Source organism: Ceratosolen solmsi, unplaced genomic scaffold (genome assembly GCF_000503995.2).
Source record: "Ceratosolen solmsi marchali unplaced genomic scaffold, CerSol_1.0 scaffold7, whole genome shotgun sequence".
Taxonomy (NCBI): domain Eukaryota; kingdom Metazoa; phylum Arthropoda; class Insecta; order Hymenoptera; family Agaonidae; genus Ceratosolen; species Ceratosolen solmsi.
Genome location: NW_011948413.1, coordinates 1534230 through 1550858, shown reverse-complemented (window position 1 = coordinate 1550858; position 16629 = coordinate 1534230). Strand labels below are relative to the sequence as shown.

Genomic DNA, 16629 nt, shown 5'->3' with positions numbered 1-16629 from the left:
TTACAATCGACGCCGAGATTCCGCGTAATTTGAGAAGGAAAAAAATGAAGAAGAAAAAGGATGGCAAGCGTCGCGCATAGTTAACTAGTTAGCCAGTAGACAACATATTCGGACGAATGAGTCAATTTTCGTATCTTGAAATATTTGTATTGTCAGTACGTACGCGCGATTTGACAGTCCAAGTTAGCGAACGTCACTGTCATATAAGTCAATGGCGTTCGGCCCATTAAAATTTTTTTCCCCTTTTATTTTCAAAGAACTTTTAATGCACGTGTGCAGGGAGTCAAGTGGATGACTGTATGCGGTAGAAGCGCTTTTCGCGATTATAAAATGCTTCAGCTTTTCTCCGAGGATTGTTAACTTATAAAACACTCAGTTAGATTTACTCATAAGTTTTCTCAATTTTAAGTTTCCCGGTATTTCATTTACATACTCACACAAATATATTTAGTAATAATAATAATTAATTACATTGATAAAATAAAATATAATGAAAATAATTTAATAAAGTGCATAATTAATTTACTATTAATATATAATTTTATAAATTGTTATGATCTTTCAGTCTATCTAGTTATTCAGTTTCAATTCTTATTACAAATTTCACATTTATAAAATTTGATGAAAAATGTAATTGAAATTTTGATAAAAGTTTGAATGAAATGTTTTTAAATAAAATTGACAAATATGGTTCTAAATTAAATTAAAATAAAACAAATGTATACTTTATTTCTACATATTTATTATAATTAATATTGAGTAAAAAGTACATATTGTACAGGATAGTCGATACGAGTAACAAAAAAATGTTTTCTACTTTATCAACCGAAAGATAAAATGTCGGTCAATGTATATAGTTCAATTACTAGAAAAACTTATCATGTTTAGGTAAATGCGTCCATATTTTGATTATATGAAATATATTATAATTCTAAAAAATAAAATTATATGAATATAGTAAAATTATATAATTCAATAAAAATAATGTCAAATGATTCATTACATTAATTATATAATTAAGTGTTGCAAAATTAGAATAATTATATTTTATTTATATCACACACACAATTTAGTGACCGTAACTTTCACAATGGTGACCTACTGTCTCTAAACTATTGAGAAATATGTAGAACTTATTGTTCGCATCTAAGCGATCATACATCAATTTTGGAACATTACTTACTAAGGTATATAAATTTTTACCCAATGGATCGATTGCTATGTCATTTGGAAATGACATTTTTTCCAAATCTTGACTTATGAGATCTGAAAAATACAATATTTATTTGTAAAATATCTGTTGAAGTTATTATATAATTTATTATATTTATGTAAAGATAAGATAAAAAGTAAATTAACTATATTCGTATTTGATTTCATTATTATAGATAATATGAAAGAACATACAATCCTTATGAATATTTACATAATGAAAGTTCAAGATTGTTTTACGTAATATCAAAAACTTCCAGATCCATATTCGTTTATTAACCGATTCATAAAAATTCAGAAAATGTTATATAGGAGAGCATGTAATATATATGCTTTATAATTCTTTACATTGGTTTATTATAAGCCAACATAAAAAGGCATGCAAATGTGTAACTTCTTGAATTTTGTGAATTGAATAGTGATTTGGTCAATAATAGCAACAATGAGACGATGGAAAAGGAGTAGAATACCACCATTAGATTATTATCGTAAGCAATTTTCTAAAGATAATACTCACTAAATGTGTTGGGATTAAGTGGTTCCTTCGTATTCCAGCAAGCGATCCCGTGTCGGTTGATTTGCGTGAAATAAATGATTCCTGTTTGCAAATCAATTGCTGAGGAAGTGCCCTGGCTGCCTTGGCCTTTCTCACCCGCTAACGTGAATAAATAATAATTATCCGACGAGGCGCTCGACTCGTTCCTCAACACGGCCGTGGATACGGAGAATTCACGAACAGCGGACAAAGCGTGGAAGTACAATGTCTTCGATCCATCTTCCCGGTGTGGCGACACCACCAGTCCGAATACGCCGTCGGTCCAGTGGAAATTTATCCCCGTGACGTTGTAGTCGCCTGCTCGTTGTTTTCAGGGGAAGAAGGGTTAGAAATTAACGATACGAAATGCTTTCTCTCCCGGGACGATGGGAAATTGTCGCCGAGCAATGATAATTGGATTGGACGCTCGCGTGAAATTACACGGCTCGTAGCAGAATTCGCGCTCGATTCAAAAGTAAACGGATTTTACGGAGGAGAGATTTCAACTGACTGCTTAACAGTGATCGCGTATATTCTATTAGAATTTATGGCCATCTCAAATTACATATTATAACTCTTTGATTATTTAAATTTCGCGCATGCAGATTAGTCGAAGTATCGACAATTGTACAGCATATAAATATATTTTCCACATGAAAATTAATTAAAGTAAATTTACATTTCTTAAGATAAAGTTTTATACAATTAAATAAATGTATAACCAATAAACTTTGGTGTATACTTAAAATGGTTTACTGAGTCCTGTTTTTATTTATTAAGGAAAATAATTTAAAAGTTATTGATGAATATATAATCAAAGAGCTTCAATACTACTTATAATTTCTATTTTATATAATTCATGATTTATTTGGACTTACGAAACTCTTTCCATTAATAAACATGTATTAAAGAGATTTCGGTTCCCATTGAAAACTTGTTTCGCATGATCTGATAAAACCTTATAATGACTTCTTCATTTTACAAAAGTTAATATAATGTTTACATGAAATAGCGATTTTATCTATTAAATCAGAATAGAAATATGAATACGATAACGATCGATTAATACTTTTCGAATTCAGACATATAAATATATTTAAAGAATAATATCCACCTATGCATATGAACTTTGCTCGGTTACATATTCTTTAAACTTTCCGAGTAATAAAACGTATTCGTTTCGAATAGCTCCGCGTAATATTGTATGACCGTAAAAATATATATATTCTCTTACCATTCAATGGATCAAAATGAAAGTAATTGTGATGGAATCTCCAAGAATTATTTTGTGCCCAGCTGTAAACGACCAGACCGTATCCTCCAAGATCAGATAAGTACGCGTAGGCGTCGTTACAGGAATCTTTGTCTACATCGACGGCAAGGTCGGCGAAGAAGGAATCGGCTTTCTGATCCGAATCTTTTAAAGTGTAGCTACGAATTATCTGGAAAAAAAAATACGAAACTTCTTTGGTCATGTTCCGTACGTCAATCCTTGCTTTCTCTCATCCCTTGTCATGCCTTAAAGTATCATTTATCATTTCTACTTAATATACACGTGGGTGTATCTCTTAAAATTTTCTAAAATGTTAATATTATTGATTAACATAAGAGAATTTGTCTTCTACTTATTAATTTTACGATTATTTAACGTGCAGAATAGAAGAATTATTAAATGTCATTTTATTCAATTAAACTACAACTATCATCGGTGCACTTTTGTTATATAATTCTACAGTGCCACTTCAAATACTTTTGAATAATATTATGATAACATTCTAAATTTTATAAAATTTAATATGATATGTACAAATTTTTAAAACAATAGAAGTATATTGACAGATAATTTTCTCTTGTAATATACAAAAATCTTAACATTGTATAAATTATGTAACGGAAAACACGTTTAAAATGATAGAGTAAACAAAAAATTTACATTTTAATTACAAAATATTTATTAAAAAGATTTAATTTAATTAAAAAGATCTATAAAGTTATATGACTCATTCACTTGATGAGACAACAAATGAAGTGTAATTGATTGATTATAATCTTATTTTCACTAGATAATTTGAAGACAATAATTCATTAATATTCGAGATAAAACAATAGAGCAAAAAAACATAATAATTATGATAATGAGAAAATAAAATACTGGATACCTTATTCGAATTCAGATCAATTACGATGAGTCGTGGAGGCCGGACTATTTTCGTATCGCCCAATATATCATCGATTCCGGTGTCAACGCCCCAAAGTCGATCGCAGGCATCGACTCTCGTACGAAAGATGCTGATAGTTACATCATTGTTGTTTGAATGAACATCATTAGTCTCCCACTTGGGGTAAGGAGTGAGTTGTGGAGACTTGCCTGTTTCATGGATCAAAAAGAATTTAAATGCTCGATAATCAAAGATAACGAATTTTCCATGATTAAGCTCAACTTATTAGTTTAAAATTACATTACCTGTACTTTCAGACATTGAAATATAATTTAAGTTTGCTGGGACGCCTTTCTTCCATCTGGGAACTGTAATGAACATTTTGTCCCTCCACACACTAACACCCACTGGAAGGTTGTCAGCCTGAATGAAATCTCCGGAAGCGATATATGCCATTCTCATTGATTCATTCGGAAAGTTATAATCAAGCTTATCCCAAGAGTACAGTATTTCGGGAGGGTGACAGCTGGCTGCTGTCAAAATCATGAAAACGAATATCCACCACATATCTGCACAATGATAAAATTCTCCAATTAAATTATGAATAATTATTGCAATACTGAATTGCTTCAAAACCCACTCTAACTCTATTTTTTTAATATTATATTATAAATGAAAAAAATGCAAGCATACCTTATAAAATTGTAATAATATACCTTACGTATTTTTTTCTTTATATAGATTTATTAAACAATTTATCAAATAAGTATTTAAACAGATGAATTAAAACAATTGTAATTAATTTTAAGCTTCCATATATTTTAAAGAAATCATAAATTATAAATAAATATCCTATAAAATGACTTTATATAACTTGAATGTTTATTTATATAAATTAATGGCACTATCAAAATAAATAGTCACTGTTACTTTTAACACAAGAATAATTGTATAAATACATATCTTGTTACTTATATTGTAGTATTAATTATATTATATTACTTAATCTGATCAAAGAGTTCCAAATAGTAATAGTATAAATGCTTCAACTTTACAAATGATTGTTAAAAAAAATTTTCGTCGAAAAACAATTAAATCTACCATAAATGTCTTTTAATTTATCGTATGTTTAAATAGCTACAAAACAATTCATACTTAAAAAAGTAGGAAAATAACTTCGACTTGAAAATTTCAATGTCTATAGAAATAAAAATATTTAGTAATAAATTTAATGTAATTTTGTGTAAGATTAAGCTTTGAAATAAGTTTCAATTTAATTGCAATCCATTTATTTATTTATAAAAACGCAAAAATATAAATAACATTTCATTTGAAATATATTTAAGTATATTTTGCTTAACAAATGATTACTTTTATTCTAAGCTTCAAATTAATTTGAAGTTTCATTGTTTTACTATTTGTTTAAACCAGATAAATATTTTAAACATTCAACTACCATAAGAAAATGTATTTAAGCAACAAAAAATTTATCAGATCAGTAAACTGCCTTATAATTAAAAATTTTAATTTTAACATTTTATTGTAAATATATTTAATATTTATTTTACTTTAAACTGTTTTATACAAAAAAATATATACTACTACTTTAATACATCTTTAAAAAATTTTAAACGGACATTGATTTTCATTACCGCAAATCAGCATAATTTCGCGTCATCGACCTTTCCACTCGGATTAAACACACTTTCTCTATTATCTAGACAATTTATTAAAATGCTTATTAATGATAGTTGAACGGACATAAATAAATAGTATTTTTCTTAAATTATCTCATTTTTATGTTTTTCTTTCATATAATCGTTATTGCTTTATAATTATATTTTATGTTTTATTTTATTAAAATTATATTAAACTTTATTCAAATTTATATTTTATGATTATTTACTACGCTGAATTACTTTAAATTGAGTAACTATAAAATTAGTTTTATACTTTATATATGTATCTATATATATATATATATATATATATATATATATATATATATATATATATATATATATATATATATATATATATATATATATATATAGATATATATATATATATTTATATATATATATATATAAGTTTATATATATATATATATATAAACTTTAAAACTTTCATCCTAGCTAACGTAGATTTTATTACTTGTGAATTTCCATTTCATATTTTTTCTATTTCCATATTTCCATTCCATATCATATTATTTCCATTTCATAAATGCTATTTAAATAAAAATTTATTAGAAGGTTTTCCTTAAGATATGTGGTCTAAGTAAATTAAAATTTTGCAATTGCCTTTTTAATTTTATTAGTACTTTAAATTGTATGGTGCATCTATTAATCAGTTTAAAAACATTATGCAAGATCTATAGTAGTTCCAATCAATATAATAGAGAAAAATAATGAGTATTACATAATTTATACTGTTTATTTGAATGTTTCAAATAATTTGAAAGATTCATCTTCTCGGGCTTTAGATTATCATTTAAATATAGTTTTTATTGCGTGTAAGAGACCACTGTACAAAAGTTGTACGTGATTCTGTAAACCGGTTTCGACCACTCACATGCAGATAAAATGCTTAAAGAATATTACTTGATAATTTTCTTACGAGATACACGTTTGAAAATAACAACGTGTTATTGTACCTGAATTTATTTCGTTGTTTTGGTTGCATGATCCATATAATTTTAGTCATAAGTTAGTATAATTTGTAAAAATACAATTTTATATATTATTAAAATGCGGTTATCATATAAAATAATAACTTATTATTAAAGAAATAATAATAACAGGAACAATACTCAACTATTTCTATAAAAAAACTTGTACATAGCATTGAAAATGATCAATATTTCAAATATTAATATCAAAATCTGATAATTTAAAATCATTTATAAATTCTTAATATATATTTACTATAATTAAATCTTTTTTTTTTAATTATAATTAGTTTAAAACATTTGTGAAGTTAATTTATTTTTAAAAATCTGAAATAAATTAAGAATCATATGGGGTATGGGTAAATGTAAGAAAATTATTAATATTTCCTGTTACTGTTATAATTTACGTAATAAAAAAGAATTAAACTATGAGGTATAAAAATTAAGAAATAACTTATTTGTCGAAATAGCCTTATTTTTGGTTATTAAAGTGATGAATGTGTGCTTAAAAGTATACATAGAATTACATAACGGAAACAAGTTTTAAAAAAATATTTACATGCAAATTTGGATATAAATTGACAATTATAGAAAACATTAAAGAAAACATTTTTTACAGATTTCTACTGATTCATAGAATTTTAGAAATCTAAAGAAAGAATAAATTGTTCAATTAGAGAATCCATTTTGAAATATAAGGAAAAAATTAGATGTAAGAAAATGTATTAAAAAATATTATTACTTTAGCAGATTTCTAGAGCAGAAATTTGTATTCAAAATATAATATATATTAAGTAAGATCATGAATCCATATTATAATAGTTATTATTATTTTTAAAATTATGGTGTAAATTTATTGAAGTTGAATGTATTATTTTTATAGTTCATCAGAAGTATATTTTCGATTTATCAAATAAAATCAATATTTATTTGATTTTATGCACAAGTGATTATTTTACATACGTAGAAAATAATATAATTTAATATATCATTTTTTAATAATTATAATATCTATGAATTATTTTATTAAAAGTAAAAATGAATTTTATGGTATAAAATATACTAGCATCAATATTATTACAAGAAAATCTCAAAGCTATATCAAAAGAAAAGTATACCTAAACCTTCATTCTGATTATATTATTAAAATAATTTTTGAAAAATATTTATACATTCAGTATTATTGTAAAATAGTCTACATTTCTACAACTTTTATTCACTGCATGTCAACAAGTATATTTGCAACTAAATTGACAAAATTGAAATTAATAAACAATCTGTTAAATTATTAGGATTATTACATTTTTTGCAGATTCACTCATCATATTTTTTAATTAAACCTAAGAATTACATAAATTACTTGAGAACTATTTACATTATTATTTATACCTTCTACTTTAATTACATATATATTTATGTAAATATATTTAGAATTAAAATAATGGTATTTTCTAAAAGCTTTTCAGTTTTTCTTATATTCATTTTTCAACATTTAAAACATTTAATTACAAATAGAATTATATTGTAAATAAAGCAAAGATATATTTATAAATATAATATATGTAAATATGTTTATAAACTCTTCATATCTTCATATGTTACTAATATGTAATGTATATAAGTGTAATAAAATTACATTGCACTAAAAGCAGTAATTTGATGTTATTCAATCAATCGAATAATAAAAAAGATGATATATCTTATATATTAGTATTTAATTATTTTATAGCAAAAATTCGTAAACATTTTTATAAGCTTAATCCTAAAAGTAATAAATTTATTGACTTCTATAATTATAACCGTTAGTAAAAAATATACATATATACTTCACATGAAATTATATAACATGTAGATGTAATGCTTACAATATTTACTGAACTACTCATATAGATGCTAGTATAATCATAATTATGTAAATAAATATATGTGTATCAGTGTTTTAAGTATTAATACTCTTACCTATTACAAATTTGGTGTTAACAGCAAAACAGGCACTAATCTTTAAATTAACATGAATGGATTATTAAATTTAAGAAATTATATTCAAATACTTATAAAAAATAAATATAAGAAATTAATTATTAATAAATTAATAGAATTAATATAAGAAATTACATAATTTTATAATAATCTATCTCAATAAGCTTTAAACAAGTATTTTTTATACAATTCAAATAATAAATTTTAAGTCATCACATTTAATTTATTACATTATATATAATTTAATATTCTACAATGTAAATTAAATTAAATGTCATTCATTTCAAGTTTTAAGAAGTACATCTATGCAATTAATTTTAATTATAAAAATTTGTTTTTAAGGAATAATAATAGAACGTCTATTTAATATCATGTTCACGTTCTTCAAATATATATACAAATAATTATATACATATAATATATATATATATATATATATATATATATATATATATATACATATACATAAAAATAAATAAACATTTAAAAGTATGCATTTTAACATATTTTTTTTATTGAACATTATATTATGGTTATACTTTTTAAATTGCTTTATAATATTTATTGATTATTACATATTTCATTAACTGTTAATATAACATTAACATAATAATATTGTATATCCATCTAAAACTTAGTAAATTTTCAATATACATTAATATAGTTTATAAATGTCTATTATATACAGGTTTATTTTATAATAATTTATAATAACTATTTTGTATAGAAGTACATTTTCACATAGAGAAATAAATTATTCTAACACAAGTGAAAAAGAATAGAAATTAAATAGTAAAATTAAAGGAAAATTTAAATGAAATATTTTATCTCAACTATCTGAAAAAGTATATTGATAGTATTTATTATTTAACGATTTTTTCAACTAAATATATGTTGAAGAATGTTATTATTTATACGTATCAAATTGATAATATTTAACCTTGTTATAGTTTCTTGATTAAGTTTTAATTAATTTTTCATTATTTTTTCTGATGTATATTTATCATTAGGTTTAATTATTAGTAATATCAATATTAACATTAACATAGATCAATTATAAATAAAAATGATCGGCTATTTATGTCATTAATAATTTGCTTATTATCATTACCGCGTGAATATGTAGATAAACTAACTTTATATATATTTTATTTATAGCTTTTAAGATTAGAATTTTCAAAGAAATTACTAATGCCAAAAGCGTAAAAAGAAATCGTAAAAATGATCTTATGAATAAGTTAATTAAATTTATTATACATATTCTAATTGTATTATACCTATATTTATTACATAGACTCTAAATTAATTATTTAGTCTTTTTTTTTTTTAATATTTAGTAAAATAAGTACTACTACATTTAAAAAGGATAAATTTTTTCTTATTTCAGAAACAAATATAATTATGAATAATGTTTTTAAATGATAGTCGGAATAATATGACTTATTAAAAAAATTTAACCGTATTCAAACAATTTGTATTTAAAAATTAATGAAGCACGTCATTACAGTATAAAATACGGTTTACAGCACCGTATCACACGATTATAGAACTTAATTACATCCGGCAAACGTATTAATTCCGTAAAATAAAACACTTGCAATTAAAATAAAATTATGCTGCTATTTCCATCAATTACGCAATTAAAAGAATCCTCTATAAATCAACAGAATAATTTATTCAAATCAATGTAATCATGTTTCAGTTACAACAACAGCGGCGGCGGCAGCAACAGCAGAAGCACTACATCCGAAACAGTTACAAAATACGAGCTCGTTGCGTTAAGAGCATTATATGCCGGAATCGAGCGATACGCGATTTCGATCGTGCAATTCCAAATACCGATTAATTCTATTAAAAAACAGCAAAAATGATGCACACAAAAAAGTGAGTACGCGTCCGCACATCTTAGACAGTTTATACGACTTCGTAACTGCCAGTGGTCGATTCTTTTTTCCTCGCGTTTTTACCTCGTACCGGTAACTCAATACTTTTTCCTCCTGCCCGTTCACGTGCGCATATTCCTTTACGCGATCGAGAAATTCAAAGAGGCACTCGACTAATACTCACTGATACACGATTCAAACAAGGGGAAGTGAGATAGATTTTAAAAGATTGAAATTAAGATTAAGATTGAGACAGAGAGAGATAGCGCGAGAGGGGGGGGGGGTACACAGAGAGAGAGAGTGGGGGGATACAGAGAGAGGGGGGATACAGAGAGAGGGGGGTAGAGAGAGAGAGAGAGAGAGAGAGAGAGAGCGTAAGTGTGATAAAGAAGAAAGATGCAAGCCTCCTGGCGAACGGTATAACTCGGAATGAAGGCTATAGTTCGCCAGGCCCCGACTTTATAGCCGGAGCTGCGATCGTATCCCGAGTATGCCCCAGCTCTAAACCTACATGTACATACACACGCGCCCTGCAATTATAGCTGCGCGTATGCCTAACCTGAATCAGCCAAGGCGCGCCGCTGTATAATGTACCACACACTCGAATTAAGACCAAACTGGCTCGGGCATCTGTTTTAAGTACGTTTAGTTAAATTCGCTTGACGAAATTCAGCCCGTGATATTATTGTACACATCATAGTCTGACAAGTGTGTCTGCCTTTACGCGAATCTAAACCAACATTCTCGTTTTACGTCCGTTCAATTGAATAATTCATGCTAGACACGATGTTGTGACGGGACAGTTACAGGAGAGTTACACTTTCCATATGACTGTCATCAATAAAGTGTTCGTTTGTCAATTGCTTTTCCATCGATACTCGATTTTGTTTTTGGCAGAATTACTATTACTGTTTGAAATTTTTATTAACTTTTACTGAATTATATTCAATATGTAATTTACATAAATATGTTTAGACATTACATATTATTAAACATTATATAATAACTAATTATAGGTAAAATAAAAAGAATACTTTACTTGTCCCATTTTATTTTCATAATTCCAAAGTCTAACTTAGATGACAATTATATAAATTCAATACTCGTTGTAATCGATAAATGAACTTGTTTTGAATTCTATAAATATACATGTGATTAGTTTAAATTAAAATTTGATGACAATAATTTTTTACCTATTGATTTTTCAATACTTTTATTTAAATAAAAGGCTATTTTTGATCGATCAATAACATATTATATTAACATTATCCAAAAATGCTCATTTATATTTCAATTATTGGCATTCTATATGCTGCATTAACTACATAATAATATTTTTATTGATTTAAAAAAATTAAATTTAAACTTCAATTATCTTTAATTCAGTAATTTCTGACACTACAGTTATTCAAATAGAAATACATAAGTTAAATATATTTTACTAAATTAACAGAAATATAATATATTTTATAATAGGTATACATTTTTATAATCAAAAAGTAATAAAATAAAAATTATAAAATAATACTTCTTAATGAAAATAACTCACGTTTGCAACTTCTTTTTCATAGTTCGTAAAAAAATATTCGTACAAATTGAAACTTTTGTTTCAAAATTTTATATACTAGCTTTGCATTTTTATTTCACGAAAAACACAAGTAATAATCATATTTTAAATATAAATCGTTAGACAATATGCATGATTTTTAAAACCTTTAACATTAACTAATATGAATTAAATCATATTATAAGTAATGAAAAAAATTGTAAAATGTATAGTATTATTTCTATTACTTGGTATTGAAATTTTCTTTAGAAAAGTTCCTTTTCTCGAAGCATTTAAACTCAATATTGGCCCTTCTACCTGTATTTTAATCACGTATTCTCTGCTCCTTAGATGTTTGTAATTGAAAGGATAATGTAGACCGAAATCCAGGGATGGTTATAGCATAACTATCTAATTGAATGGTTTTTAGTTTTGAAGTAAGTATTAGTTGTATAAAGAGTTTAAAAAAGTAATATTGAAAGAAAGTTTTTTAATTTAAGTTAACGATAAAAAGCTTTGTCGTAGAAAAAGTAAAATAAAGTAAAGCTTTCTGAATACTTCGATAGGGAAACGAATACATAAGAATTGAAAGCATTGCCTATAATTCTGCAAAATGTATATTTATATATATTTATAGAATTCAATTTCATGACTATGCTCATTATACGTTCAAAGTTCATTGAAAAGTAATATAATTATATCATAATGAATGTAAGTTTAAAAACAATATATATAACAATTATCCACTTAATGTAATTAAATTTTTATAGACTACTATTCAATATTAGTATTTTTTTGATTTACTAAGAGGTTCCTTAACTTACAATTGGCAATTATCCAGAAAGCTTCATGCGTTATAAGTATTTCGCAACTGTTTTTACATAATGCTTGTAGTGAAAAATATATATATTTATTTTATCATTGGTTATAATGATTTTTGCTACTTTTAAATATATTAATAAAAAGAAAAAAAAGATTAATTTTTTTTTTAATTTAACTTTAATTATGACATAAGTAATGTATATAATCATAATGTTGTGCAAATAAAATATTGCTTTGTGGAATAAAAATAGAGTCCAATTTTTTGAGGAAAATATAAGTAGATACATGTTCGAACATACAATATTACTGTCATTTCGATATTTTAAACAAAATACAATTACAACGTACGTTATGGCAATTTTCGTATATAAATATTTTAAATTGAATAGTAATTGAATTTGATTGAATCACATTATAAATATAAATAAAATATTTGTGCAATAAAAACAAAAAATAAGATCGTTAGCTATCTATAAACTTTACTGTTGTCTGTCTGTAAAACATTACTGTAAAATGAAAAATGTTTTACTAGATGGGAAAAGGAAGGTACTAGATAAAATGATGGACAATTCGATCGATTATGATAGTTCCTGAAACTACCTTTAATAAATAACGTGAGAAGTGAAATTTTTAAATAAAATTATTTTATAAGGATCATAATAAGAAAATATCAAGACAGATAGTTTTATGAACAACGATAATGAAAATTATTATTAGGCTATTAGACAGATAATTTTACTGATTGTGCCAAGTCGCATTTTAACCATTAAAAAGTTCAATTTACTCCTATCTATATATTTAATGAAGTTACTACTACAGTATAACAAATATTAGTTACAATATAGACTCATACATGGAACTCAAGCACATATCCATATGTCATCAGGGAGATGGGAATTGTCTGAAGACAATATTAAATCAATATCATTTTGAAAATAACTACTATATTAATGTAATTACCTACTAATGGGTGAAATGATATAATATAAAGAATAATATATAATTGTTATTATTCTATAAAATTAAAAATATATACATACAAATATTATTAATGTATAAATTTCTCTATATATTATTTTATAGTGTTAAAAAACTACAATGTAAATCTAACTTTAAATAGAATAAGTTTAAATTAATACAATGTACCATTATAATTAAAACATAAATAATTAATATTTATAAACACATATTTTTTATTTTTAAATTTATCTTTGAATTTCAAACACTTGATTTATTTGTTATAATTTTAGTTTAAATAATATTATAAAAATTTCCTTTTCACGGAAATTAATTAAATATTTCAAGTCATAATTAATATTTTTCAGGATCATGAGACATTCATTAATTTAATATATGATAATTCATCACTAAATCTATTAAAATCAAAATACAAGTGGGGGATGAGGACCATGTATCACGATAAAGCTGTGTAACATAAATTAAATTTCGGGAGCATTCAAATATTATATTTTGAAAATGAAGAGAAAATGTATATAAAGCTATGTTTAATAAATATTAGAACAAATCAGTTTCATTAATTATAATAGTTTATTATAATAAAAACCTCTGTAACTTTTTAAAGGATCCTACGAGAATAAGGAATTATGAAAGTTCTGTAGCTTGTCGACTGTAGAATTATAATATTTTTCTTCGAAATCATTATATGGTTATGTAAAATAAAATAAAATTGAATTGCCTGATATTATTAAAAGTTGTATATATTTGAAATTATAAATATATATTCGAAAGTATCCTAAAATGAGTGATGGATTTACTTAAAATTGATTATACGAATTGATTATGAAATTTTTACTTAAGGTAAATGTAATTTAAATTATAATATTTTAAACAATATTTTCAAAATAATGAAATTATTTACTGGCTTGAAAAGCTAATACAATTTAGATACACCGATATTATATAAAAATTCAATTATTGTTTGAAAGGAATCCATAGAATAATTAAATTTACTAATCTAAAGAAAATAGAACCTATTGGTTGAGTATATAATAATAGACAGTGTGTTAGAATGATAGAAATATAGGCTTTTCATATTCTCGAAAACTACAAAGTAATAAATTTAAAATATTATGAATTTTATGAAATTGAAAACGATTATATTTATTATAAAAGAATTTTTTATGAAAGCAGGTCACTAATTATTAAAAAAAAACCTTCTGTGATATTGTTATTAATTAATACATCTGATTTCACTTTTACTGATACTCAATTATATACTAATATAAATAAATTATATAAATAAAATAGTCATCTTAATTTGTTAAGATATTTATGAACCAAATTTCGATAAATCATAGAAAATTCACAACAGGAACAATTTCTATGTTAATTTAGGCACGCATTAGGTTCGCACAAGAAGGCAAAAGAAAGTTAAAGAACATTTTTTTTAAATAAAATTTTTGTACATGATTTCATATGTATTAAAATTTTTTATTTATAATTATAGAAACTTCATATTTACAACTATGTATTGAATATTATTATATTATATTCTTCTATTATAGGAAATATTTAAATTAAAATGTTTAATACAAATGAAACTGAAGGTATTGATTAGAAGTTAAATTTAAAATATTAATGAAGAAATGTTATCGTATAATCAATTTTAACGTTACATTTTAAATTTCATATTAATTACAATGTTTAAAAATACAGAACGATATCAAATCTGTTCGTAAAATAATACATTTAGAAATAAGTCAGTCATAAATTATTTATTATGAAAATTATTTTCATTAATGTATTTGAATTAAATTTGATAACTATATATATAAATATTATTTCCTATAACATTTTTAATATTTATTGAATAGAACTATGTTTACAAATAACTTATTATCCGTTTTACATAAGAACAATTAAAAAAATCTTCAATAATGAAGAATAATACAAAGTAATCATGCAACAATGGGAGATTTAATCGAACCTGAAGAAAGCCAGTGACTTGTTTGTTCATTAATATGTAACGCTTTAATTATGTCGAATGCTCTCAACCGTACATTGTTTCATTTAAATCACTTTCAAAAATCTTGAACACATTGCAGGCTTTAAGATTGTCTCTTAATTCTTCAATAGAGAATTCTCATTTACATTTGCTCAAAAATCGAAATTAAAATTTCAAATGTATTTGTTTTAAGACTTTAATAGTAAATAAAACATTACTTTAAAAAATTGAATTTAATATACATCATATGATGAAAGTGTATTAAATTAATATGTACTTTATAAGGTTTCTAATAAAAATATTATTTATTAAGTAATATATATTTTTCAATCATATTTGTTCGAATAAAATTTTGAAAAAAAATAAAATTCCGAATGAAATATATTATAAAATAAAGTTTAAAAATAAATATACTTCAAATATAAGTAAATTAACTTATAAGTAGTTTATACTTAAAAAGTAGTATCTTTTCAGAGAAACTCAATAAGAGTTTCTTTTTTCAAACTGAACATTTATTAAACATATATCTAATAATCTAAAGTATTTCTCACTTTTTAAGTATTAAACATAATACTATTCGATTTATTTAAAAATAATATGTTGATATTAAATATTTATAATATATTATAATATATTTTTATTTTACCTTTATAAATTTAAAAATAAGTAGAAAAATACCAAATATGTAAATATATTTATTCTTCATATTTCTATACAGCATTATAAATTTGATAAAAGATTTATATATCCTGAATAAAATAATTAAAATATAACCATGAATTTTTTCAAATAATTATCATTAAGTTATGAAAAACTATTCAAATCTGTAAACAGCTTTATACGTTCAAAATTTTCA

At 24.0% G+C, this 16629-nt stretch overlaps 1 protein-coding gene across 1 annotated transcript; it reads right to left on the bottom strand.

The window, feature by feature from the left end:
• Nucleotides 1-991: 991 nt before the first annotated feature.
• Nucleotides 992-10708, bottom strand: Y-f (yellow-f). Its single transcript, XM_011505890.1, has 8 exons — nucleotides 10625-10708; nucleotides 8537-8576; nucleotides 4212-4475; nucleotides 3907-4115; nucleotides 2982-3189; nucleotides 1730-2065; nucleotides 1086-1266; nucleotides 992-1023 (listed from the first exon to the last, which is right to left on the bottom strand). The coding sequence occupies exons 3-8, from the start codon at nucleotides 4471-4473 to the stop codon at nucleotides 1017-1019; spliced, it is 1203 nt and encodes a 400-aa protein (XP_011504192.1). The 5' UTR covers nucleotides 4474-4475; nucleotides 8537-8576; nucleotides 10625-10708; the 3' UTR covers nucleotides 992-1016.
• Between the last annotated feature and the right edge of the window lie 5921 nt (nucleotides 10709-16629).

Excerpts from the sequence above, each read along its gene's own strand:
- Y-f (XM_011505890.1), bottom strand. The coding sequence starts at position 4,473 with ATGTGGTGGATATTCGTTTTCATGATTTTGACAGCAGCCAGCTGTCAC. Across the intron at positions 4,116-4,211 it reads TTCAATGTCTGAAAGTACAG|GCAAGTCTCCACAACTCACT; the intron begins GTAATGTAATTT and ends TCCATGAAACAG. Across the intron at positions 2,066-2,981 it reads TCATTTTGATCCATTGAATG|GCGACTACAACGTCACGGGG; the intron begins GTAAGAGAATAT and ends AACAACGAGCAG.